This window comes from Ammodytes marinus (genome assembly GCF_949987685.1).
Source record: "Ammodytes marinus genome assembly, chromosome: 7".
Classification (NCBI taxonomy): domain Eukaryota; kingdom Metazoa; phylum Chordata; class Actinopteri; order Uranoscopiformes; family Ammodytidae; genus Ammodytes; species Ammodytes marinus.
In genome coordinates, this window is record NC_137211.1 from 22,761,405 (window position 1) to 22,787,671 (window position 26,267).

Sequence of the window (26,267 nt, forward strand, 5' to 3'; positions counted from 1 at the left end):
TTCTCCGAATACATCCCTTTTACTTCCTGTTGTGGTCAATGTTTACCGCTCTGCTGTGTATGACTCAGTCCTTTATCTACTTGGCTTTAATATGTAGCGTGGTGTGTGTTGCAGGTCAGTCATGGAAGACGGAGTGTACTCCAATCTACGTCCAGTACTTTGTCAAGTTCTTTATCATCGGAGTCACTGTGCTGGTGGTGGCTGTCCCAGAGGGCTTACCTCTCGCTGTCACCATCTCTCTGGCCTACTCCGTCAAGGTAGACCCACACTTCCCCGCTCAGTGAATGCTGAGCAAATGGAAATGTAGGAGCTGAAGTAACAGAGTTCACAGAGACCATACTGGAAAGGAACAAGAGTAAATGTGTGTCCAGTGGAACTAGACACAGAACCAGTCCTTTAGCAGAGTGTTCAGCCAAATCAATTAAAGGCGAGACCCTGCAGGTAATTAGGGTACATTTGTCAACTTATAGATGTCATGTCATGGAACTTTGCCAGTTGATTATTTATATAAGAATAGTTCTTTTTTCTATGACAATTTTTTCAAGAATGTTTGAATAAATATGCAAATTTGGCAATATCTAACTAATTATGCCTATTAGCACCTCTTTGTTAAACTAAAACTTAGATGTTGGATGAAGTCAGAGTTACCATCTTTGTTTCATTTTTAAAACATACTAGTGTCCAAAGTGTTTACAGAACAGATTTTGGATACTGCCTTTTTTCATTTTATAAATAGAAAAAAAAACTATCTGTAAATGTCTTAAAATGCATTTTCGACTTGTTTTTGAACAACAAAATGAAATCATAAATCAGATAATAAACAACATACAATCAAATCTTTCTCTAAGAACGTTAAGAAAAGTGCTAAGAATGATTATGAAAACACTTGAAAAAACAAGGTTTTTGCCTGCTGTGTCTCGCCTTAAGGTCCTGCACATGGTAATGTATAAATCCACTGTATGAATCATATACGTCTTGAATGAAAAGTAACTTATGACGTTATATATTGCCTAAGAATGACCCTCATATGTCCCGTATATAATTGGCCCCCTGCACCATCTCCGCCTACAATAATCACCTTATTTAATTAAGTCAATATCAGTCCTTTTATGCACTGCAATAACTCCTTCAAAAATGTTTTTCCCTTGAATGATCATGTCAGTGAAGAGTTACTAAGTTGTCCCTGCTTCCTTCCTCCCATCCTTCCATCACCCCATCTCCCTGTCCTTCTCTCCACCCTCTATCTATCTATCATCCACCCCTCACACACCCGTCTGCTCTCCATCACTATCTCGTATTTAGAAAATGATGAAAGACAACAACCTTGTGCGCCACCTGGACGCGTGCGAGACAATGGGCAACGCCACGGCCATCTGCTCAGACAAGACCGGCACCCTCACCACCAACCGCATGACTGTGGTGCAGAGTTATCTAGGTGAGTGACAAGGCGTAAAAAAAAACTATAATCAAATCAAATTCACCAAGCATGTCTTTATTGATCGATTGAATAAACGGAAGTGACATGAGATTCTTTCTTTTCTAAAACGTCCTCCTCCTCCTCCTCCTCCTCCTCCTCCTTCCCACTTTGTATTCGACCCAAGTTTTACATCACTGTGATTAGATCAGTGTTTCCCAAAATTGTACCTTAAGAGCATTGAAGAGGTGCTGCAAGATTTGCTTATTTCATTTATTCTCTCAAAATAGCGTTTTTGCAAGATTTTGCAACATACAACAACAACAACTATGTTTTTATGTGAGGTTTTCAACTAGTCAAAATAGGAATTAAGAGTCCAGCTTTGGATAAAAGTGGTCGGCAGGGCCCTCCCTCGAGGCTGTGGCCCTTCTACATTAACGATAGAATTATTTTCTTTTTCGGATGCACCATTGCACATCTTGGTTTTATCTTCATAAATATTGTAATTAATGAGGTTGCTGTAATAAGTGTGTGCAGTCTGTCCTAATTGTAGACAACCCCCCTCTATCAGCAAAGGTTTTCTTAGTCTTTTTTGATTAAACTTTGTCTCTGTGGTAATTGGCCATTTAAAAGATGACTCACTAGAGATAGCAAAGCGTACTTTCTGTTCTATATTTTAAGCCATTGAGCCAGAGTTTGCCCCAATGACATCACTTTAGAGTTATCGTACTACTGTATGATGAGTTAAACTCATGACAAGTGCTGCATATCTCTGTTTCACTTGTATCCCCAGTACTGTTTCCTTTCCCTTAGCAGCATTATATCCCTAAAGGCTCATACTCCGCGAGAAGAAAGAACAAAGTTCTCGGTGACAGAGCTGCGAGAAGTTCTTTCTGGTCTGACATTACATACTGAACTCAACTGCCGAACTCCTCACCGCGGCAAACGTCACGCGTTGTTACCATGGTAACTGACTAGGTAGTGCCAGCTGATTTTCCTTATTTCTTTAAGGCACTTCGCTTTCGTCATTGACTTCAGACTGACCAATCACACAGTAGTTCTCGGACAAGCTGCGAGAAGAAAGTTCGGCCCGGGTGATGTGTCGAGAACAAGCTGCGAGAACAGCCGAATAAGAACTGCGAGAAGAAAATGACGTCATTTTCTTCTCGCAGCTCTGTCACCGAGAACTTTGTTCTTTCTTCTCGCGGAGTATGTAACAGCCTTAAGACTCACAACTGAAACCAATACTCGTAGACTTATTTTTGGTGGCAGACCATCTTTTATCCATTGCTTGCTGTTTTCAGAGTCATACAGATATAATATAGGGTGGATATACAGAGCTTATAAAAGATACTGTATTAAAGTCAGATTGTTGTTGCACAGGTGATGTGCACCACCGCGCAGTTCCGGACCCTGGACAGGTCAACTCAAAGACACTGGATCTATGTGTCAATGCGATTGCTATCAACAGCGCCTACACCTCCAAGATCTTAGTGAGTCATGCACAAACACAGAAGCCATTGTTTTTCAGAAAGTCATTGTCTGGCTTTATTCTTCACTTTGCAGTCCCTTCAGTGGTCCATGTTCAATGTTCATGCTTGTGCTCTTGCCTAATCCGCATTTTTCTCCTTCTCTTGCTTCCTCCCTGCCCTCTCTAATCTACTGCCCCGACATCCCTTTCAATCAGCCGCCTGATGTAGAGGGGGGTCTGGCTAAGCAGGTGGGCAACAAGACGGAGTGTGGCCTGCTGGGATTTGTATTAGACCTGCAGCAGGACTACGCCCCTGTCAGAGAGCAGGTCCCTGAGGAGAGTCTGTACAAGGTAAGGCAACCATGCACAACAGCCACCTTCACAAGGTGTAAACCAGGGGTGTCCAAACTACGGCCGCGGGCCGCCCACTTTTTATTGTCCCGCGGCCGATTTTAAAAATATAATGTAATATGGCCCTTTTAATTTTTAGATGATTTAAATGCATTCATTATATTACAAAGAAATATGTCCCATAAAAGAAAAAGAGCACCAAGCCCATCCCAGAGGACCCTGCATAATATTTTATTTTAAATTAATATTATACGACACAGTGTCTCCAAATAATTTTTTCACACAAAATTCTTCATTAAGCCTCTTTATATTTCCTCTCAAAGTGCACCAGAGTCATAGCCTGGAAATCCTGACCCTGATATCTTGAACGATAGAGGGTCTGGCGACGATCAATAGTAATTTCCAACTCTAGGGGCGGCTCCTACTCGTGCATTTCAAATGCCACTGCACGCAGTTGGATAGCACTACAACCAATCAGAGCGATGCACAAGTGACGTAAGCCCCGTTCGTTTAGCGAACAGCTGTTAAACTGTTCAATTAAACGTTTGCCGTTGTCGGTCGGCAAAACAGAACATTCCACTTACTTGCTAGTGAAAGCTATGAGTCCCGTCTTCCAATTCGTTAAGGGTCGAGGCCAAAGCAGTCTCAAACTCACACAACATATCCGCAGCCATCTTTGATGTTTACTATCACAGCTTCGACGTCGCATGCACGTCACTGTCGTCATCCGGTTACGTCCTCCCCAGAGCACCATATAAAGGGCTCTGGCGCGCCCATATTAGATAGAACCAATTGAAACGTTATACCAGATTTCTGGTATTCTTGATAAGCTTCAACGGAGGGTGTCCAGACCAACACGCGCAGCAAATTTAATTTGCCTGCGCCTAGTGGCAGGTCTGGGAATGCCAGGCTACCAGAGTCATGCATTTCACTTTAAAAAGTTAAAAAAATCTCCCGGGGGAGAATAACCCCGGACCCCCCTAGGAGGGTTGGGAACTCGGCTGGCTACTATTTTCACCCCGCTGGACATTGTAGGCAATAGCAGAAAACACTGGGTGTCTGAAGGCAATTAACAATAGTCAATGCTTTGGGCACGGTAACATTGGAGAGGGGCCTCCTAATCAAATTCTGCTTAGGGCCCCTTGGAGGCTTCGGCTGGCTCTGAGGGGAAGTGTGTCTGTTTAATTTGCAAGGAAAGTGTTGCCGTGAAGAAGGATTACAATTTACGAAGATACTATGAAACTGAACATCAGAGCAGCTACATGTCCTGATAAATGTGTTATTTTTGCCAAGTGGCCCGGCCCTTCGTAGATTTTTCTGTATGTGGCCCTCAGTGAAAAAAGTTTGGACACCCCTGATGTAAACTATATACTGTACTGCAGCTTAAACAAAAGGCTCAATGTAAAAAATAATTACTGTAAGAAATGATCGTTCATATGCAATGAAAATGTATCTTTCATTTGTATACAAATATAAACTGTTGAGTTCTATATACTAAGGAGTTCAAACATTAACAGTGGAGCCAACTTATTATCTGTCATACAGATAAACAAAACCAAGTCAGTCAGGATGTTGACTCAAACATAAAACGGTGTTGAAACTGTTGGCACAACATTTACATTTTGAAATTCTTAGCTAGGGACTTCAAAACTTTTTCCATTACTCAAAAAAAGTTAGAATACATATGACAAAAGATCATTAGTTGGCTTAAATGTAGCCGGTGTTCCTTAAAACTCACGTGTCTTAGTTGGCCCCCAAACTTAAAAATCTAGTGCAGACCGTTTGCTTGAAAATGTCATAGATTTTTCCTACCCAACAACAAGCATCAGAAATAGATCAGATGCTTTGTTGAGAGAAACAGAATTAGCTCAAAAATAGAACAAAAAGAGAGGAGGAAGTACGTTACAGCAAATCATTGCAGAGGCTCTGTGCTTCGGTACGGATTTAAATCCATCCTATCTATTAGGAATCAGCAAACCACCAATCAAGTCTTTTGAATGCTCTCAAATATAACAACAGTCTGCTCTACAACTCTGTGCCGTGTTATAAGCTAAACACCATCCATCAGAGCTGTAAAGGGTCTTTAGTTAAGCTGAATGATTCAACACTCCACAAGCAGCCAACATCACGCCTAACCACACTGGTGTAAACCCCTCAGGTAAACCATCCAACACACTCAGAGCTGCGTTTCTAGTTGGGGAACATGTCTTTCTACCTCTTTTCTAAACCTCCCGAGTCACAAACACCCCCGCCCCCTCTCCCTCTCCCTCTCTCTTGCTCAGGTGTATACGTTCAACTCAGTGCGGAAATCCATGAGCACGGTGATCAAGCTGCCCGACGGTTCTTTCCGCCTCTACAGCAAAGGAGCGTCTGAGATCATGCTGAAGAAGTGAGTGACGGATGAGGGTCAGAGGAGTTGGAGATGGTCTTGGAGGGGTTGACATTTTCATCAATAGTTTAGATGAGACTGTGTAAAAAAGCTTTAATGTCCGAGAGTGTTTTGTCTTTTTCTTTTCTCTCTCTCTGTAACTGTCTTTCCTCTCTTTCCAGGTGTTCCTACATCCTAGATCCCAATGGAGAAGCGCGCACCTTCCGCCCACGTGACAGAGATGACATGGTCAAACAGGTTAGGTGCTTGTGCTGTTTTGACCTTACGCAGGGATACAAGTGCCCCAGTTATTGCCTCGTGTTTCATTTTACGCTAGGGTTGAGGATCATAATCCTTTCTGAGTTTGTGAATGAATGAATTTCTTAACAGAATGTGATCAGAAACTATGGTTTCAGCATTAATTAAAATATTTAGCATATTATTTGGTTCACATACAGTGTGGATAAGCCTTTGCAGGCCTAAATGTAGCTCATTAACGCAGCCTGTGCCTCGAGAAAAAGGAATGTCCTCCTTACACAGCTTTATTCCATAGAGCATTCCCACAAATGTACTCAAAAGGTCTCCAGACATAATCTTCAGGGTGTGTGCCTGAAGTTAAATCCAATGTTTAGCCATGAGATATTTTTTTAATACCGTTTGCTGCATGAAATTTCGTGGACCTTCCTTTCTGACCACAGCTTTGATAATGATTGATTGAAAGGTGATCGAGCCAATGGCATGCGAGGGGCTAAGGACTATCTGCATCGCATACCGCAACCTGCCGGCCAATCCGGAACCAGCCTGGGATACCGAGGCTGAAATAGTGACAGAGTTGACCTGCATCACTGTGGTTGGGATAGAGGACCCTGTGCGGCCTGAGGTAGGTGCACCATGGAGCGTGTGTGTTTTCATTTCTAGTGTCAACTCTACTGTGAGTTTGTGACATGCCATCCAGACTTTTTAGTTATAGCACCGTATTTGTAAAGTACTGCCTTTGTGTTGTCCCTCTAAGGTGCCTGACGCCATCCTTAAGTGTCAGCGTGCAGGCATCACTGTGCGGATGGTGACCGGTGATAACATTAACACAGCCAGGGCCATTGCTGCTAAATGTGGCATCATCCACCCCGGGGACGACTTTATCTGTATAGAGGGCAAAGACTTCAACCGACGAATCAGAAACGAGAAGGGAGAGGTGAGCTGGGTTCTCCGCAAGGGTTGAGGGCATGGTGAACCTACACAGAAATGAATAACATCGATTGAAACGAAGTAAAAGTGGATGTTAACTAAATGTCTTTTGTAGGAGTAGCCACATACATAACTGCTTTCATCTGGACTCTTACTGTATATGTTATGTCAGATGGTCCTGTATTTGGGAAATGCTGATACATGTGTCTGAATTCATTTTTCTTAAACGAGACTCCCAAGTTTTTCTTGTTTTCTCACTACTTCACAAGCACCGCTCCGGGTCACAGTGTGTTATTATTTATGTATGTAAAGTAAATCCTCTCAGATCGAAGTCTGATGTTTGGAGGTCACTGGCCTTGATCCCCGCAATGCTCTGGTTATTCACACTATTAGAGTTAAATCTAAACCATTAACCTTATCATCTGAATTCAGCAGAATGCGTAATGGAGCGGAATAGGTGCTGAATAGTGTTGCGACTTTGCTTTTATAATGAACTCTCTTCAGTGCTATGTGTCAACGATCATTATGTAAGAGTGCAGTGCAGCACAATATAAGTGCGCCTTCTCTCCTCGGTCACACCTGCTTACTGTTTAATTTGCCTCTGTACAAACAGCGACATCTAGTGAGAGAAGAAGACGAGAGTTAATAGGTTCTCTGGTGTGTTATTCATTATCTTCTGTTCTCCACCTGACCGTCAGATTGAACAGGAACGCATCGACAAAATCTGGCCCAAACTCCGCGTGTTGGCTCGCTCATCGCCAACTGACAAACACACACTGGTTAAAGGTGAGTCTCAGGCACACACACACACACACACACACACAGCCGTGCACATTCACTCACACACTTCCTTTCTCCTTGTGTCCAGGCATCATCGACAGCACCGTCCTAGAACAGAGGCAGGTTGTCGCAGTAACGGGAGATGGAACCAATGACGGACCGGCTTTGAAGAAGGCTGATGTGGGCTTCGCCATGGTAACCTGACCCATTATTCACCATTCATTTACAGTTACATCATGTATTATCATGATGCACGATCGACTCTTATCCCTTTTTTTTCCCTAACAAATGCTTGAATGATTGAGGACTGATATATTCCAGTATATATTCATGAAGAATTTTAATCTTCCTATATTTAATAAAAGCAAATTAAAGCATTTTTTTAGAGCAAGCTGAGGAAGGGCATGGTATTGAGTCACACTTGGATGCTTGCATTAAACATGTCATGTCTCTGTCAGGGTATTGCGGGGACAGACGTGGCCAAAGAGGCGTCTGACATCATCCTGACTGATGACAACTTCAGCAGCATTGTCAAGGCGGTGATGTGGGGACGAAATGTTTACGACAGCATCTCCAAGTTCCTGCAGTTCCAGCTCACAGTCAACGTAGTGGCTGTCATAGTGGCCTTCAGTGGGGCCTGCATCACTCAGGTAGACAGATTTATTAAGAAGCACACACATTGAGACACACACACACACACACACACACACACTCACACTCACACACAAACAGACACATCACTGACTCAGAATCTGCATCTTTACTTCAAGCTGATATAAGCAAGACACAGACGTCCTGACACACACAGAAACAATCACACATTTGATACACAAGGAATATCAACTTGCATATGTTTGACTTAACTGGAAGATTTACCACAAATAAGTCTGAAATGAATGGTTCATGGTGGGGATCCGGGTTTTGGTTTAGTGGTGAATCTTGACAGGCCTGTGGTTGAACGTGTGTCTGCAGGACTCTCCTCTGAAGGCTGTGCAGATGCTGTGGGTCAACCTGATCATGGACACGTTTGCCTCTCTGGCCCTGGCCACCGAGCCCCCGACCGAGGCCCTGTTGCTACGGAAACCCTACGGCCGCAACAACCCCCTCATCTCACTGACCATGATGAAGAACATCCTGGGCCACGCAGTGTACCAGCTAATCATCATCTTCACCCTGCTGTTTGCAGGTGTGTTCACATACACACACGCACACACGCACACACACACACACACACACACACACACACACACACACACACACACACACACACACACACACACACACACACACCATCTCAGCAGTTAAGAAGTGTATTTGTCCTGAAGCAGATCGAGCACTCACCTCTCTCACCTCCTCTCCTTCCCCCTTGTCTTTGTCCCCATCCAAGGCGAGCACATTTTTAACATCGACTGTGGCCGCCACGCTCCGCTCCACTCCCCTCCCTCTGAGCACTACACCATCATCTTCAACACCTTCGTCCTCATGCAGCTGTTCAACGAGATCAACGCCCGCAAGATCCACGGAGAGAGGAACGTCTTTGACGGCATATTTGCCAACCCCATCTTCTGCTCCATCGTTTTCGGGACCTTTCTCATCCAGGTGAGGCCCTTGTTTTGATTGTTTTCTCAAACTGATTGGTAGAGAAAAGGAGAGAGAGGAATGACAAACTTCAGTGTCTTCTATTGATGGGTGTTGTGAAATAAGAGAAATATATCATCTTCAGGCCCTGACAGCTTGTAAAATTGTCACACTGTCGTTCACTCTGTACCTCGATTCTACCCCCCCCAACAAAAAGATCCGTATTCTTTAGATTTCAAACGTTTGCCGACCACAGGAGGCCTGTTTGTTGAATCGACCCACAGCGAAGTGAGCAGAGAGCTGTATGTACACAAAGCCACACACAGGCAAACAGAGGCAGAGGGAGAGATGGAGAGAGAAGAAAAGGGATATTTTTCAGTTCTCTGGGGAGAAACCAGAGAGGAGAGCTGGAGGGGGCGGGGGGCGGGGGGCAGTGATGTGCAGTGTGAGAGCGACGAAGAGACAGTTCAATGAGGGATTAGACAAGAAAAGACATGAGAAAGAGAGAAGTATGGAAGATATTATTACTGTATGTGATACTATGCGTGTACTCTCGGTGACATTTTCGATTTAGCAGTTTGGTGTCAAGATGATAGTGTCAATCTGATATGCCTTGTTCCTCGTGTAAATGATCCTGTTGCTATCTAGAGTGCTGTCACAACATCCACCTATAGGAGGTGTTTCTGTGATCCTAGTTTACACACGCAGACCGGAAACAACCCACAAGGCCGCGGTTGTCATGTTGGAGCCAAATTGAGTTGGAGTGATTGCTGTGGTGAATGTAGTTGAGGTTGTGTGTTTTTCAGCTCCGAATGTATCTCAATTCACTTTTAAGGCATTACAGTAAAACCACAGTTTAACAGCTTTTGCTTTTTTCCCCCTTTAAAATAGATTCAATCAGTTGGAGAAATAGTCCTAACTTTGATTTACGAGTCCCTCGAACCCCAATAAATCTGCTAATAAAATAGAGGACTTTATAGGCTTCATATAAAGTAGCAGAAGTGTGATTCCTCACTGTCTGGACTGTTTAAAAATTGAGCAAAAGTCGATGCAGGGGAACCAGAGGTATTGCTTTTTTTATTTCACATATTCTTCATCCTTGTCAAATCCTGGCACTCTACATAAATACAAATATAGTTTCAACTCTTTAATTCATCTGTGGAGGTCCTTACAAAATGTATCGTTTTCGGGTTGTCACGGTGGCTTGAAATGTATGTATTTACAAATGTATATACTTAATAGTAATAGTAATTTTTCATATTTTTTCTTATTGACTGAGGCTCTTTGTTAGCCTCGTTAAATTGTGAAAGTTGTTTGCGCAGCCATTAATGGCTGGCTATACCTCACTGATGAATTAATACAATTCATTAACAGAAAATGTCTGCGTTGTGTTACCACGATTTTTATCAGCAGGGGTTATTACAGCCTATACTTAAAATGGGGAAGGTGGAGGTGTGGACCGTGGACACATCTGTGCGCTTGGTGCAGCAGCAGATATACATGGTGCGTGCGGTGCTTGTGTCTGCCTGTGCGTGTGTGACCATAACAGCGTCTCCCTCTCTGCGTTTTCTGCTGCAGTTTGTGATCGTGCAGTGGGGAGGGAAGCCCTTCAGCTGTGCCCCTCTCAACGTGGAGCAGTGGCTGTGGTGTCTGTTCGTGGGCGTTGGAGAGCTGCTCTGGGGGCAGGTAAGCAGCTCTTAAGCCTGAGTCAAACCTCGCAGAGCAAAACATGAATGCTTGTTTATCTCGAGTTTTTCCCCCTGACACGAGGCTGAGGAAACATTTGAGATGACACCTCTCTGGTCGGAGAAGCTTCTCTTAGAAAGACCTGGGTATCGTTAAAAAAAATTCGATACCAATTTTATGAAATCAGTTTTAACAAGATGACAATACTGTACACATTATCTTAAAAATCAAACTAGCTACAATCGTCGTAACTGCCTTCAGATTACCACAAATTCCCTATCTCCTGTGCCAGCTCCACACAGCCAATCACCAGTACTTTTACATCTTCAGATTGATTTGCATTTTTCGATACTACTTGACATTTCGATGCCATACATTTTTCAATACTCGATGGTATTGAGGCATTTCGGTCTGTACCAAATAAGTATTGAACTTCAATACCCAGCCCTAGTACTCATACTGTAGATGCTCAGTACAAAATCCATACATGTGATATCATGCGTTGTGGTGTTTCCAGGTGATCTCCACCGTGCCGACAGAGCGGCTGCCATGCCTGAAAGAGGCGGGGCTTGGCCTGGAGCCGGAGGGGGAGGAAGGGGAGGAGATGGCGGATGACGAGGAGGAGATCGACTGCGCCGAGAGGGAGCTGCGCCGCGGACAGGTCCTCTGGTTCAGAGGCCTCAACCGCATCCAGACCCAGGTACTGTCTGATAGGGCTGACAAAGCAAAACACCGTGACCAAACCTCTTTCACAGGAATACACACACAGAGTAATGATCCAGACAGCACGACAACACCTCGACCAGCAGCTTCACAAAGGCCATGACACAGAAACAGTTTGTTTAAAGGGGAATTACAACATGAATCTGAATGTGAGGGCCTAACCACATGCTGCATGATGCAACGCAAAAATCATTTTGGGAGGTATATTGTCTCCGGATCGTGTAGGAACACTCTAAACAAATTTCCAGTATCATGGCCTTTGCTGATTTACTGACACTTCTTCGATAGACATAGCATTTAAGTTAAGTTGAAACGTCTGTATCTGATTTGTTTTCACTCGTCCAAAGTCTGCCTTTTCTCTTACCCTGTCTGTTCTGTTGTTCTGATTTGTGCCTAACATAACGACTCCAGGTTTTTTCCTCCGACACAGCTCACCTTCTGCTCTGCTCATGTCTCATGGCCCTGTATGAAGTGGTACTTTAGACGCTCATGTGTGTTTCACTGCGGTGGCACTTGCCTGTACGAGTGTTTACACTTTGTATAGAGGCTATTGTTAAGTAGACTGGCTGTCGACTTGCTTTTATTGATTGATCCTTGCACTGCTTGGACAGCAGAACAGCATCAACGTCAACAACAACCTGCCAACAGCCTCCTGAGCAGCGTTAGAGAGCCCGACTCTCTGCTTAAGTGCCTGTCTTTGCCTAAAGTGGTCCGTTTTTTCATAAGGGTTTGGTCTGAGTGTGCAGACAACAAATCTGCATGCGCACACACACACACACACATACACATACACACACACACACACACACACACACACCGTTTATATTATCAGTTTGGGTAAGGATATTGGATACAATATAAAATATCGATACATTTAAATATCGTGATACTTAACTTCACGATACTGTATCGACACATGATTTGCAAAAAACGATATAGGCTATATATAAAAAATACAAATTAAGTATTTCGATGCCGCTGGTAAGACATGGACTTTAATTAGCTTTTGTGTCAAAATGTACACACAATTTACAAATGTTATTTTCTATACCTTTATGTTCTTTTTCTATGATACAGATACAGGTCATTCCTTTGTTCAAATTGCTCGATGGTGTTTTGTCCTCCCAACGGAGCTTTGGAGGCAGCACTTACTCTAACCCTAACCATTACCCTGACCCTAGCCTTGCTGCCTCCAAGGATTGCACACAAATTGTTTTATGTTGGATATTGCAGGGACCATGTATTATTTATTTTTAAATTTATTTTTATAAAGATATCTTTTGGGCATTTTTATGCTTTATTGATAGTGCAGAGAGACAGAGGTGAAATGGGGCAGAGAGGGGAGTGACATGCAAAGAACGACCGCGGGCGGGAATCGAACCCGGTTCTGCTGCTGGGCCCGGCCCGGGGGGGGGGGGGGGGGGGGGGGGGGGCGCCCTACCGACTGAGCTAAGGGCGCCCCATGTATTATGTTTCTAACACTGTTTACAAATGTATTTCTTAATGTTTATCTAAGCCTTCCTGTACGTACATGCATGTTTAAGTTTTTCACTGATTGAGGCAGATGTTAATTCCTCAGTTTTTACCTACATAATAAGTAGTACTAGATTGATTTACTAATGATGAAAGTTGAATCTAGAACAGTGAAATACAAACGCAGGTCCAACTGTTCTGAGTCTGATTGCATAGAAATAAACAGGATTTGGTTATGCATATAACATTGTGTGTAACACTGAGGATTTTTCTATTTTTCTTTGAAAAAATCGCCTTGCTTGTAGATCGCGATATATCACAATATATCCTATCCCTGTATCGGGATACATATCGTATCACCAGATTCCTGCCAATACACAGCCTTAATAACAAGTAAGGTGCAAGGAATCTTGCTATGAAGGTTTATGACCCCTTATTCTAGAAATTATGAATAAGGAAGGGTTTTAAAGGGACCACAACACACACACACACACACACACACACACACACACACACACACACACACACACACACACACGCACACACACAAGCTCAGACACTCAGACCAGCCCTTCCTGCCCTGACTGAGTGCTGCTGTTTTGTCTCTGTCCTGCAGATGGAGGTAGTGAGCACGTTCAAGCGAAGCGGTTCGTTTCAGGGAGCGGTGAGACGGCGCTCCTCCGTGCTCAGTCAGCTCCACGACGTAAACACTATCTCTACCCCCTCTCACGTAGCTCTCTCCACCGCAACAGCCAATACCAGCCCAGCCCCCGGGAGTGAGTCCGCCGAACGCATGTACACACATTAAACACACACACACACACACACACACAAACACAGGTACACCTGCCCACACACATGCACTCACTTCTTCTCTGTCACACTTTTGCGAAGGCACACACACACACACACACGCACACACTGCTGCACGGCACGTGGACTGCAGTATTTTTGACTCTCTATGGTTGTGTCCCCCTTCCGGCTCGCTCGCTGCTCGTGTGTGTGCTATGTCTCCTCTGTTTATTTTTTTCTCTTATTCTCCCTTTTCAAACAGCACAAAGTCCTGACCGGCTGTTGTGGTTCTGGTCTGACCTGGTCTGGTCCAAACATAATCCAGTCCCGGTCCCAGTCCAGAGCCTGTTTAGTTGTTAAGTGTTTTTGTCGGCGCTGGAGGCAGCTCACTGTTCTCTCTCTGTCTGAGGTGTCCAAACACAAATGCAATTTTCATATAGACATTAAAGGGATTTGTTTAGTTTTTTTAAAGAAGCAATTTAAGTATGAAAACATTTATTTTTTTATTTTTTTAAGGACACATCATAAAAGTGCAGAGAGCGTATGGCGGCCCCTCCAGCGCCACGTGTTATTTCCTGTCTGTGATTGAGGTCAAGCGTGGTTACTGTGGTGGACCCCCTGCTGCATCTGTCATGTAAAGGAGGAGTGTCATTTCTTTTCTCTAAAAACCAAGAGAATAAAGCGTTGCTGTAACAATTCTGTGACTCTATTATATTGTAGAAAATGCCTGGATTAGATTTCACTGCTATAGGATTCATACTCATTAGATATGGCTTCTTAACTGTAAACCTTCGAGTATAAAAGCCCGATAACACATTGCTGTCTCCAGGACTGCTTTCCTTCCTCGTTCTTGTGCTCCTCTCACTTTTTTCCGGTGCCGCAATTGTTGTCAACTGGTTATTTCTGTAACAGTAATTCCAGCTCCAACGTCACCCCCTCTGATGTCTCTAAAAAGTCCTGATTCTTTTTTCTGTCCGGTCTGTTTTTCCCCCCCCTCTCTCTCTCTCTCTCTCTCTCTCTCTCTCTCTCGCCATCATTCTCTCCTCTTTCTTTCTATATCTATGAGATATTACAGGTTCCCTGTTTGCAGAAATATTCTGTTAAAAGTGTCCTTACTGTTCTTCATAAGTAGAGCTGTTCTTTTGTTAGAAGTATTTAGATTTGACCAGATCTAAATACAGACTCTTGTTTAGAACCGATAAGATTCCTTTAGTAAGTTTCTCTTCATTTCTTTCTCTTTTTTTTGTATCTCATTTTGTCCTTTACCTCATCCCTTTTTATCATCCTTCCATCTCCTTACTAGAGTAGCGTCCAACCCCCATGTTTTCTCTTGATTTCTTTGTTTGTCAGTTCTGCGCGTGTCTGCTTGCAAGCGTGTTTACTGGTGTGCATTTGCTGACATATCCGAGAGCCGTATGCTGACTTCTGTGTGTGTTTCTCTGTCAGTGTGCGAGTGTGTGCATCTGTTCTTGTATGCTTGTGAATGACTGCGTGTGCATGTGTGTGGGCTTTGCTGTCTCTTCATTTGATAGTCTTCATCCGTCTTCTCAGTTGCTTCTCCTTACCTCCCTTGCTCCCTAGCTGTCCATCCTTCCCCCCTTCCATTCCACACTGCCTTTCTCAACACGTTGCTCATCACCCGTAGGGGTAGATACAGGATACTGACACTTTGGAGCACTTTGGATACACATCCTTCTCTCCATCACTCAGGCCTAGCCACTGCTAGCTCATTTCTTACTTTTTATAATTCTTTCCCCTCAATTCAATGAGCTTGTTGTGTCCAAAACAGATACTCAACAGCAGTACAACACATACTTGCTTCATGAAGTTTGGTTCAGTTTGGAGAAACAAATAGGACAAGGAGGGAATGTGAAGGAGAAGCTTAACCTTGAGGTTTGCTTCTCTGATCCCTAAATGTTGTGTGGAGGCAGCTTTCAGAGTGAAGACTATTGTTATGTACTCTACAGAGACATGAAATAGCTGGTCATTTTAGAAAATATGAGATATTTCACTGCAAAACAGGAAAAAATCAATCATGTGAAACATTAATGTCAGCACAACATTTGTGCTTATCCATCTAGTTAATATTTAGATTTCATTGGACAAATGAAAACAGTGGAGGAGAAATCAGTGGATCACTAAAGTCAGTATTCATTGTCTTTGAAACATGAGCATCAGTCAAAAATCTCATGGCAATGGATAATATGTGTTGAGAAATATCAGTCTCTCACAATAAACAAAATTCCCTAGATTTATTAGCATTTTTAAATGAAGATGTTCATTTTCAATAGGAACCAACAAGCTTGAGTCGGAGTCTGAGTGCCACAGTTTGAGTAGTGAAGTATGTTGTAGACCAACTAACACATTGCTAGTTTTGGTCTTTTATTTGGTCTTTGGAATACTTACCTATAATTTAAGTAATTTAAAATTATGTGGTCCCATGAGGGAATCCCCAGCGAAAAAACACTAGAAATGATTGTCAACAGTATGATGTGTAAGTTCTGACGTGGACACCATCGCCTCCCTAAATTTTACTGCTAATTCTATCTTCGCTTGGTAATAAAAAGACTCTAGGGATATCTCGGGGAAAAATATAAAAAATTCGAAACAGATGCAATTACAGTAAAGTCAAGAAAAATAGCTTCATGTAAAAGTTTGTTTCTGTCAGGAAAGATAAAGGGGAAAATGAAGTTTTGAGGAGTTTGGGAAAGACGCCCCTGTTGAAGACATCAACCTCGTACAGTTGCAGAGGGGACCAGCAAAAAAATAAAAAATTCTCAACATTGTATAAATGCTTATCAGTTTGTTTAAAAAGCAGTGAAGAAATCTTAAATGTCTTCTGCTACAGCGACGTCTCCCCCAAACTCCCTGAAATGATTGAGCTGACCTCCATCTCCATAAAGTAACAGACTAACTAGGCATAAGGACCCCGTCACACCCATCTTCAAAAATACTGAATTGTCTCTTTTATATCCATTCTCAGCTGCTCAATTCTTTGCTAACGTTCTTTTTATTTAAAAGGAGGTTTCAGCCTCCGCCCTCAGTTTTTCTCTTTGAATTGAAGAAGAATACATATATGCCGATATGCATTGAATTGAAGAAGGTGTTGCTAGATTAGAGCTCAGTCATCACATACAGTATTAAAGGGTGAGTGCTGCTGGGCCACACGGTGGGAAATGAGAGCCATTAACTCATGTACCTCACAGCTTCTCCCTGTATTTATGTTGCGGTTCCTCATCTCAACAGTTGTTTTGCACACAGCTGCCTCTACCTTCCAGCGCCTTTTACCTTCTCGTACTTTTAACCATCATCGTTTTTCCATCAAGCACTGCTGAAAGAGCCGACAGGGAGAGAGGGAGAGAGAAAGGAAGGAAGTGGGTGAGAGAAAGAAGCAGTGCGCTGACCTTCGGCCTCTCTGGCCTCACTCGGGTCGTATATACTCGAAAGTTTACTCCAAAATGAAAACAAACGCGAGCTCTGACGAAGTGAGAAAGTAACATTCTGAAACCTTCTCAGGCTGCATGAGGTGTTTTTCTACTGTCTGACAGGCTCTTTGGAAAAACAGATAAGCACTGAACCTACCGCTTGACCGTCTGTCTGTCTGTCTGTCTGTCCGTACGTCTGTCTGTCACATATGCCAGAGTCATACATAGAGACTTCTCTCAGTTTGGCCAACTGCAGCACTGATTTCCATTCAGCTGCCCGACCATCCACCTCTCATGATCACAGTTTGGACTCCAGTGGGTGCTGCAGTCACCATGAAGCTACTCAAAATCATTTGGCCAAACTGTCTCTATGTAGGGCTCTGCCTGCCTTTGCCTGTCACTTATATCTGCACTGAATTGTCTCTGTTTCTCTGGAGCTCATGCCGCTTCTTTACCTCTATGTTTGGGCTTGGGAAAGGGTGCATGGACCAACTGCCATGGCAAAAGAATGCGTTAATGCACGCATACATCTTTGAAACACACTCATAGACCGAACTCTGATGTGTGTGTGTGTGTGTGTGTGTGTGTGTGTGTGTGTGTGTGTGTGTGTGTACGTGTACACTGATTTAGCATGACCTGGCTGCCTCTTTATGTGTGACAGGGCTGTTGCCCGCGCTTCGCTACGGCCTTTGAACCAAACAGTTTCAGTTTCCAGTAATCTAACCAATTACATACGGTTCTAACCTGCTGATTTTCCGTGATGTCACCTATCTGTTTTGCAAGACTTGATTTTTTTTGCAGCAACACCATCATCATTATTTCAATCACGCTGCTCTCCTCTATCACTGCTACATAACTGCAGTTCATATTGCGCTTGTGCGTGTGTGAGCATATATGTGTGTGTGTGTGTGTGTGTGTGTGTATAGATGCTGACAGGGTGGCTGTCAGATGTGTTGCGAAGTATGAACCAGATCTCTCTAACATAAAGCACCCATGTTTGACAACTGTCCGATGCATGCAGACGTCAACCTCCATGCCGCACTATGTGGCAACAACTTAACTGTTGGTTCACTCAGCTACACTGCTACTGCTGCATGTGTGTGTGTGTGTGTGTGTGTGGTCACTGCAATAGGTTCTTGCCAATTTCTTATGTTATTGTACATTAAACTAACACAATCACCATTTCTGCTTCTTCTCCATCCGTGTCTTACAACCACGCCCATCTGTGTGCGTCTGCATGCATGTGATCCAGTGTGCTGAGGTGTTTTCCCTGCACACATTGTTTCACCCTTGACAAACACTCACACACACATTTGAATGATGTGAAGCGTCTGCAGCTTCTGTGGTCTTTGTGATGGTGGCTACTGAATGCTCTCGTCCTGTGAGGTCCGACTGGTGTGTGAGAACTGACAAAAAGGTGTCATGAGCCAACTCATTTTGAAACACCTTGTGTTTTTTTCCACGTTTGTCTGTTGTAGACACACAGGATCAGGTGGACACTCTGTTGGTACTGAATTAGTGAAGATGTTTGTGTTCCAAGGTCACTGTCATAGCATTACAAAGTGTGAGAAATGGCCTTGATATGTCATGCTACATGGAGGATACAGGACTAAAAAAACAGACAGCATCTCGATGTTAAAACAAGCTTGCCAATCGACCTTTACATACATTTGGTGATAGTTCCAGGCTCATCGTCCTGTCCAACTTTTTTTTTTATTGTATCCGTTACCAGATAAATTCAGCTCAAACCTTGTCCAAAGTTGTCCTGTCTAAACAAGACCACTTGTTAAACTTCTCATATGACAAAAATAATCAGTCCAATCTGCAAGTCAAACACATGTTGATTTATATTTATTTACATAGAATGTATATGACACCAATGTGACCAATAGCAGTTATTTAGACAGTTTGACTGAAGCCACCTGGCCCTGTGTGTCTGTCTGTCTATCTGTCTGTCACTCTTGTTTGTCTATACTGGAGGACACACGTCTTGAGTGTGTCTGGGGGTTTCCCTTGTCTCTTTTGTAACCTTTTGTTACATCTGACTTTCTCTCTTTTCTTGTGCTTTTCCCCCCTCCCCCCCTTCATCTTTTCCTTCCCTTCTCGGCAGATGCGAGTGGTGAATGCGTTCCGTAGTAACCTGTACGAGGGCCGGGAGAAGCCGGAATCCCGCAACTCCATCCACAACTTCATGGCCCACCCGGAGTTCCTCATCAATGACCTCATCCACAACATCCCGCTGATCGACGACACCGATGTGGACGACGAATCGGAGCTCAGCAGACACCACCAGCACCTGCACCCGGCCCTCCGCAAGCCGCCGCCCCCTCCCACCCAGCCCCAGCCCCCACCCTCGGCCCGCACACACCCCACCCGCCCCTACCGCCAGCACAGCCTCCCAGTCACCCCGTGCAACCGAAACAACAACAACAACAACAGCAGCAGCAGCAGCAGCAGCATCAGTTCAACAGTCGCCCACCACTGCAACAAACACATCACCTACTACGCAGTTACCCCAAGCAACAACCGCAGCCCCCATCATCACAACAACCACCAACAACAACAAAGGCACCATAACCCTCATCAAGGCAGGTACAGGCCGGTGAAACCCTCCGCCCCTCACTTGGCCCATCTGTACTGCGTGGAGACCTCTTTATAACTGATTGGAACGTGGGGGGGGAGGAGGAAAGAGGGGGCTGAGGACTCACATAACATGACATTTTTCATCCAATCGAAGGTACAGTAGGGGAGGTACAGGAGGGAGTGGACAATGGCTGTTGACACTTGTGCTTGTGGCTCCCCGAGAACATTGCGCCTTTCACCACCATTTACCCCCTTGCTGCAGCTCTCTCAGTCTGACAACCCCCCCCCCCCCCCCCCGCCCCCCTGACACCGCAGCCCAACCTCAGCCCTCCAAACCCACCACCCCCATCAGTTGCCCCCCTCGCCCGCCTGCCCAACCCCACCTTATCTCACGCACACTCGCCCCACACACGCACACAGATCTTCTCTGGCTTTCGTCGAAAGAAAACGGCCCACCACTCGACAGCATATCTGGGGGGGGAGGGGCGGGGGCATGTCAGGGCCAGGGACTGACTCAACTCCGTTTCTATCGATGTACATCGTTAGTGTTGTCGTCATCACCCACCTACCTGCCATGGCACCATAGTCACAGCCGCCATCATTTCTCAGGCTGCATTCTACGGCCACTTTTACCCATCACTTTGCTTGCAATATAGGTCAAACGCTTTGTTCAAGCTTTAACTAGACTCCATTCAATTCCACCCTCAGATCCATTTATTTCTACATGATGGTGCTCATTAATTTCCCTCTTCTACACCGGTTTATTTTATTTCTCTCCCTTTCTATTTCGCTTTCTCTTGCAATTGACATATCTTCTCTTCTTTCATCCCCCTCTCTATTTCAATGTGTACATGTATTGTCTTGTCTCTTCTGAAAAAAAACTAAAACAGAAATTGCAAAGAAAGTTACTGTTCATTTAAACCTAATAGGAAATAGAACGGCTGCAAAAGAAAACGACTAAAAGATGGGTGGGTAGGGTTGCATATAAATATATATACAGTATATGTGTATATATATTTGAATGTTTGGGAAGCAACAGCACAGAACTCTTCATGGTCATCACTGTTCTTTCTCCAGCCCCAGACCTGCCCAATCCCTGAATGCCGCCCCATTAGTCCACATGACTTTCATGTATGTGTTATACTTTCCACCCTGCTATGAGATGATACAGTGTGGGACGTCACATACATTATGATGTATACATACATTAGCCCCATACAGGACTGACGCAATTTACTGTACAACCTCCTGCCATGTGAGTGAACTAATGAGTGTGTATGGGCAACAGCGCCTTGGGCGCGCCCATGGGTGGCATCCTCTTCCAGCTTCCTCACTGCTGTCAGGTGTTGCATCATCTTCTCTCTTGCTGTTCCTTAGTCCATTCAGTTGTTTCCTTTTCTCTGGTAGTCTCGCCTCGTCCCTCCTGGGCTTTTGTGATTGTGTGTGTGTGTGTGTGTGTCAGCTTTTTTAAATTTTTATTTAGTTGGAAAGAAGCTGAATGCTTGTGAAGCATTAACCCTTTAAATGCCATCAAACACACAATGCACAGGCGATGGCCCTTTAAGAGTAACGGACACTCACTTCAAAGCCCCGCTCCTGCTTACGTGCCATTTTATTGTGTCCATCGTGTACCTGTGAGTGTTGTGGACAAAAGAGATTGTTTCATTTGATCTGTCGGGTGTTAGATCCGCTCATTTTTACAGAGAAGAAAAAAATTATAAGGGTCATGTGAGTGTTAATTTTTTAGCTTTAGGCCTGAAGCCCACCCAGATCTATCAGGTATGACCAATGAGAGCTTATGTGTCATGTCTTTGCGTCTAATACTGTGCATTCCCCATCATCATGATGTACAGTTGGTCGATTGGGGCACCTTAAAGGAACACTTTGACATTTTGTATAATGCGGTTATTCGTTTGCTTAGGGAGAGTTGGATGAGAAGGTTGATCGCACTTAAACATTTGCAGTCTACTAACGAGGTTACAGCCAGCAGCAGGTTAGCTTAATTTAGCATAAGGTCTGGAAACCGTTGGACACGTTTCACACTTATAAACTGTGAGAGTGGATTGTCCTGCAGGAGCCTTTTGTTGGATTTTGCAGCCAATACCGACACTACTGTAGTCGGTGCGGTCACATTCAATAAATACATTTTATTGTTAGAAATTATTGTTATATTCTGCCAGAAGTGCTGAAAGAATGTGATATTAGAATGAATCATTCATGGCCAAATAGCTGTCACTGGTTTTCATCATACTTTTATACTCTGCAAAACCGTATTTGTAAAAAAGGATAAGTGTTTTTTATGGAGAGTTACATTCTGGATTATTTATTCGCTTGACTCAGTAAATATTCATAGCAGCCTGGCATAAAACCCCACGTAAAACCACGCTTTTGCACTCTGGTTTTTGTGTGGCTCACAAGAGCCAGGCTAGCTGTTCCCCCCCCGTTTCCAGTCTTGATGCTAAGCTAGGCTAACCAGGTCCTGGCTTCAGCTTCATATTGAATGGACAGGTCTGAGTGAGAGTTGCATCTATCTTCTTATTCATCAGAAAATAAAAGGACACAAGCGTATGTCACCGAAATGCTGAACTATTCCTTTAAGACATATTATGTCGAAGCTGTCCAACACACAATGCATGAGCAGCACACCCCAAAGTGGCGAGCGCCCCGCGTGATGGCTTGTGACATCACCAACTGCCTCAACATTCCATGAACATACATTCCAAACAGCCATCACATTCCAGAGCGGGGCGTAGGAGCGCCCTCTTGTGTTCCCATGTTGCACTAGGTGTGGGTGACCGCTGACTTCATGTTGCCTCGGAGTGGGACTGCAATGCAAACCTGGAAGCCCCCACCCCACCCACCCACACACACACCCTCCCACTCCATGAGTTATCAAACTGGTCCCAACCACCAGAGAAAGGCAAGGGCAGACAATATGCAACAGACTGCCATGTCGATACTCACGTAACCCAGACGTAGGATTAGAGTCTTAACAGAGATGAGAATGCGTGTCTGTCCTGCCAGTTCTGCTTCAGGATGCGCAGGGCTCTCTGGGAACACCCTTACCTGTACAGAACTCTTGTCTTCTTGAATGCTCATCATCATCGCCACCCCCATGACCCGACCTGACCTGACCTGGGGGAGCGGGCGGGTGGTGACATTGTATTGGTCTGTCTGTTTTGAAGCATGCATTTGGTATCATTAATGTCACTCTTTATGTGTTAGTAAATCATTTAGGCTACTGTCACTACCGTGTGATATATGATCTCTCCACATCTGCTCTCTTCCTCTCTATCTCTCACACGCACACACACCCTGTTCAAGTCTAACCTATTCTATTTCAGCACCTCTCTTAGCACAGCTCTGTCAATGCTTTTCTGCGCTCTAAAAACACAGACACAGACATATACACACACACACACACACACACACACACACACACACAAACACAATCACAGAAAACAACAAGCGAATAGTCTACAGTGCAGTGTAAATTTGACTGTCCAGTTCCAGCCATCTCTGTCCATCCGTCCAGCCACGTTACATCATGATGTTGTGAGACAGTTTCACAAAAGGCGAAACACGATGTGAAAAAAGAATATATTATATTTATCCAAATTATAAATTGTACAACTGCACCACGACTGTACAGACCGCCCAAATGTGCACATGTGCATCTTTGATTTTACAGGTACTATGTTCCTGTTACACTTTTTATTTTCCTTTATTATTTTGATGTTTCTTTCTTTTATCCTATTGCTTTTTGTAAAGAGAGGAACAACAAAACTGAAGCGCTTGTATATTATGATTATTATTATTGTTATTTATTAATTTTTTATTTTCTCCACCGGTGCTCCCACTGATGGAAAAAGAAGTCAGTTGCACATTCTCCTGAGCATATTCTGAGGGCTGTGTTTTCTGTCCACTGAACAGCCCCTGAAGTGTGCAGATGTGTGGAGATGCTTACAGTCTCTTAAGACCAGAGACACCACTCTGTAAATAGAGATACAGGAGATACAAATGTACCTCATTATGATCTAAAGGACTGGACAACGTGGGGACCCAGGGAGAATGGAGAACTGGAGGGAGATGCAGAGCTAGAGACTGCAGAAGTGCAATGCTGCCGTGCATTGTTTAGGCTGCTCTGTTAGATCTGCTGCAAGTATTTACTGCCATGTTACGACGGGAAGAAATCAAGGTTTTACATTACTCATTATACATACTGTTGTAAATACTGTGTGGGTGAAATGGTTCCCCTTCTTGCACAATGCAGCGCTGTTCTGCAGACAGAAAATGCAGCCTTAACTGTGCTGAAATGAAAAAAACAAACAAAAAAAAAAAAAAAAACATAAAGACTATTGAATATATTAAAGAGTTACCTGCCTGTTATTTAAGCGAATAAATATCTATATATGAGAAAGAACACACCTGTATACTGTAGACTAAATCTGTATGGAAATCTAAGAGAATTTAATGGGAATTAAGTCCAACACCTTTTGTCTGTATGAAAGAAAAAAATACATCAAAGTATTCTACAATAATAACTTTGACAAAGTCTGTGTGGTCCTGTGTTTTTTCTTCTGTGCTAACATTTTAAACTCTACAAGGCGACACTTGGCCTGATGTTTTTCAGGAGATGAAGCGTTTACGAAATGCCTCAAGGGTAATTCAGTTATCCATTTAACTTGGCCGCATGAAGTATAGGGGAGAACGAGGTAATGTGAGACACCCCCTGTATCTAGGCTACGGAACATATTTTTGGTCGTGTGAGCATTATGTTTTCAAACCCCTCTCATTTCCCCTTAGCCATGAAGGATAGGAACTCATTGTGCTGTTGTAAGCATGTTTTTTTCACAAAAATATTTTTGTTGTTGTTTGCTTTGTTGTGCAAAGCAAATTGATTCAGGTAGAAAAACTTCTATCATACATGTTGATGAACTACCAACATATGAAACCATGAGATGATGCTAACTGAAGTTTAGCCTGAATGGCTAAGAGCGGTAGGCTAGCCTATTTTTTCTCAAATTGTGGCCTCGGGGTAAAGTGAGACAAATGCTGTGGGGTAAAGTGAGACAGTGTCTGTGCCCTCTTTAAATGAATCCATTATATTTAAGGTAGCAAGGAGACTAGTTTGAATAGAGACAATGCGGGCTGGAGGTGGGGGTTGAAGGGGTGTCAGCAAGGGCATGGTTTGAATGTGGGGGACAGGAGAGTGACCTTTAACATCAATGGACTCTAAGTAACATCTTTATTCAATGAATGATCCCAAAAAAAAATATATTAATCAAAGTCTCAAAAGATGGAAAATGACAGGTGGGTCTTGTCCTGTGTTCTGAGTCCCAGCAAATGTCAAAAGTGTCTTACTTTGGGGCGCCCTTAGCTCAGTTGGTAGGGCGTCACACCCCCCCCCCCCCACGCCCAGGAACAGACCCGGGTTCGATTCCCGCCCGTGGTCGTTCTCTGCATGTCACTCCCCTCTTTGCCCCATTTCACCTCTGTCTCTCTGCATTATCAATAAAGCACAACAATGACAAAGAAAAATACATATATTTAAAAGTGTCTTACTTTATCCCAACTCTCCACAGTGTAGGGTCAGACAGCCTGAAGAATGTGAGTTTTTTTCATTTATGAAAAAGCCTGTGGCCATGGGGGCCAAACCAACACAACCTGTTGTGTTGAAGGTGGAGGGCCAATGTTTCTCCATTTTGTCTTCTTCCCAGCAGACAGTAGGACTCAACATGTGTAATTAACATTAATAAAGTCTGCATTCCAATTAAGCCAAAGCCAGATGTTACTTTGCTGCTCGAAACCTGCAAGCTAATGTCTGAGTTTTCCTGAGGAAGGAACAGCTGCTGTTGTAGGCTAAATGTTTGTTTTGGATCTCTGCATTGAAATATATTGTGCAGTTGTACCGTTTCTAGAGGCCGTAAAACCAGAGTTTCTTTCAAAACCAAACATTATTGACTTCATGAAGTCAGTATATTGGCAGTTCTTACCTGCAGAATGCTTTCTCTTCCTGTTCTGATCCAACATTGTGACCCAGAAAATATGAGAAGTGCAGTCATAGCAGAGGAAAATCAGGAACTTCAGACACGGCAGCACACACACATTTTGAAAATGTGGGACCTATGTGACCATGTCTTATACAAACCATAGACTGTATAACAGATATAGTGGAATGCACACAGGTCTGAACAGCACCGCAGCTAATACGGCATAGCCCCTCCGATAGTAGGCTATAACAGGGCAAAGCAGACAATACAGGCGTTTTCATCACTGGGGTATGCTCCATAATAGTTCCATGGTTAATAACTGTTCATTAATTCGAAACAAATATCGAAGAGATTTTTTTCAACATTAGTTTGCAGTATGCCTTTTCTTAATGAGGTCTAAAGCCTTAAAGCTATAACACGTTTTAGAAACGTAGGCCTATTATTA

General features: G+C 43.7%; 1 protein-coding gene across 2 annotated transcripts in view; it reads left to right on the forward strand.

Annotated features, from left to right (window-relative positions):
* Positions 1-19,905, forward strand: part of atp2b3b (ATPase plasma membrane Ca2+ transporting 3b) — a gene marked incomplete at both ends in the record, with an annotated part of 35,389 nt that extends 15,484 nt beyond the window's left edge. For both annotated transcript variants that reach the window (XM_080030401.1, XM_080030402.1), the window contains 16 exons: positions 115-257; positions 1,303-1,435; positions 2,798-2,907; positions 3,102-3,236; positions 5,519-5,625; positions 5,787-5,862; positions 6,326-6,484; positions 6,617-6,796; positions 7,488-7,575; positions 7,658-7,764; positions 8,028-8,219; positions 8,542-8,755; positions 8,957-9,168; positions 10,726-10,833; positions 11,351-11,533; positions 19,357-19,905. In XM_080030401.1, the coding sequence (XP_079886527.1) occupies positions 115-257; positions 1,303-1,435; positions 2,798-2,907; positions 3,102-3,236; positions 5,519-5,625; positions 5,787-5,862; positions 6,326-6,484; positions 6,617-6,796; positions 7,488-7,575; positions 7,658-7,764; positions 8,028-8,219; positions 8,542-8,755; positions 8,957-9,168; positions 10,726-10,833; positions 11,351-11,533; positions 19,357-19,905 (2,696 nt within the window). The remainder of the gene's footprint in view (positions 1-114; positions 258-1,302; positions 1,436-2,797; positions 2,908-3,101; positions 3,237-5,518; positions 5,626-5,786; positions 5,863-6,325; positions 6,485-6,616; positions 6,797-7,487; positions 7,576-7,657; positions 7,765-8,027; positions 8,220-8,541; positions 8,756-8,956; positions 9,169-10,725; positions 10,834-11,350; positions 11,534-19,356) is intronic.
* Positions 19,906-26,267: the final 6,362 nt, after the last annotated feature.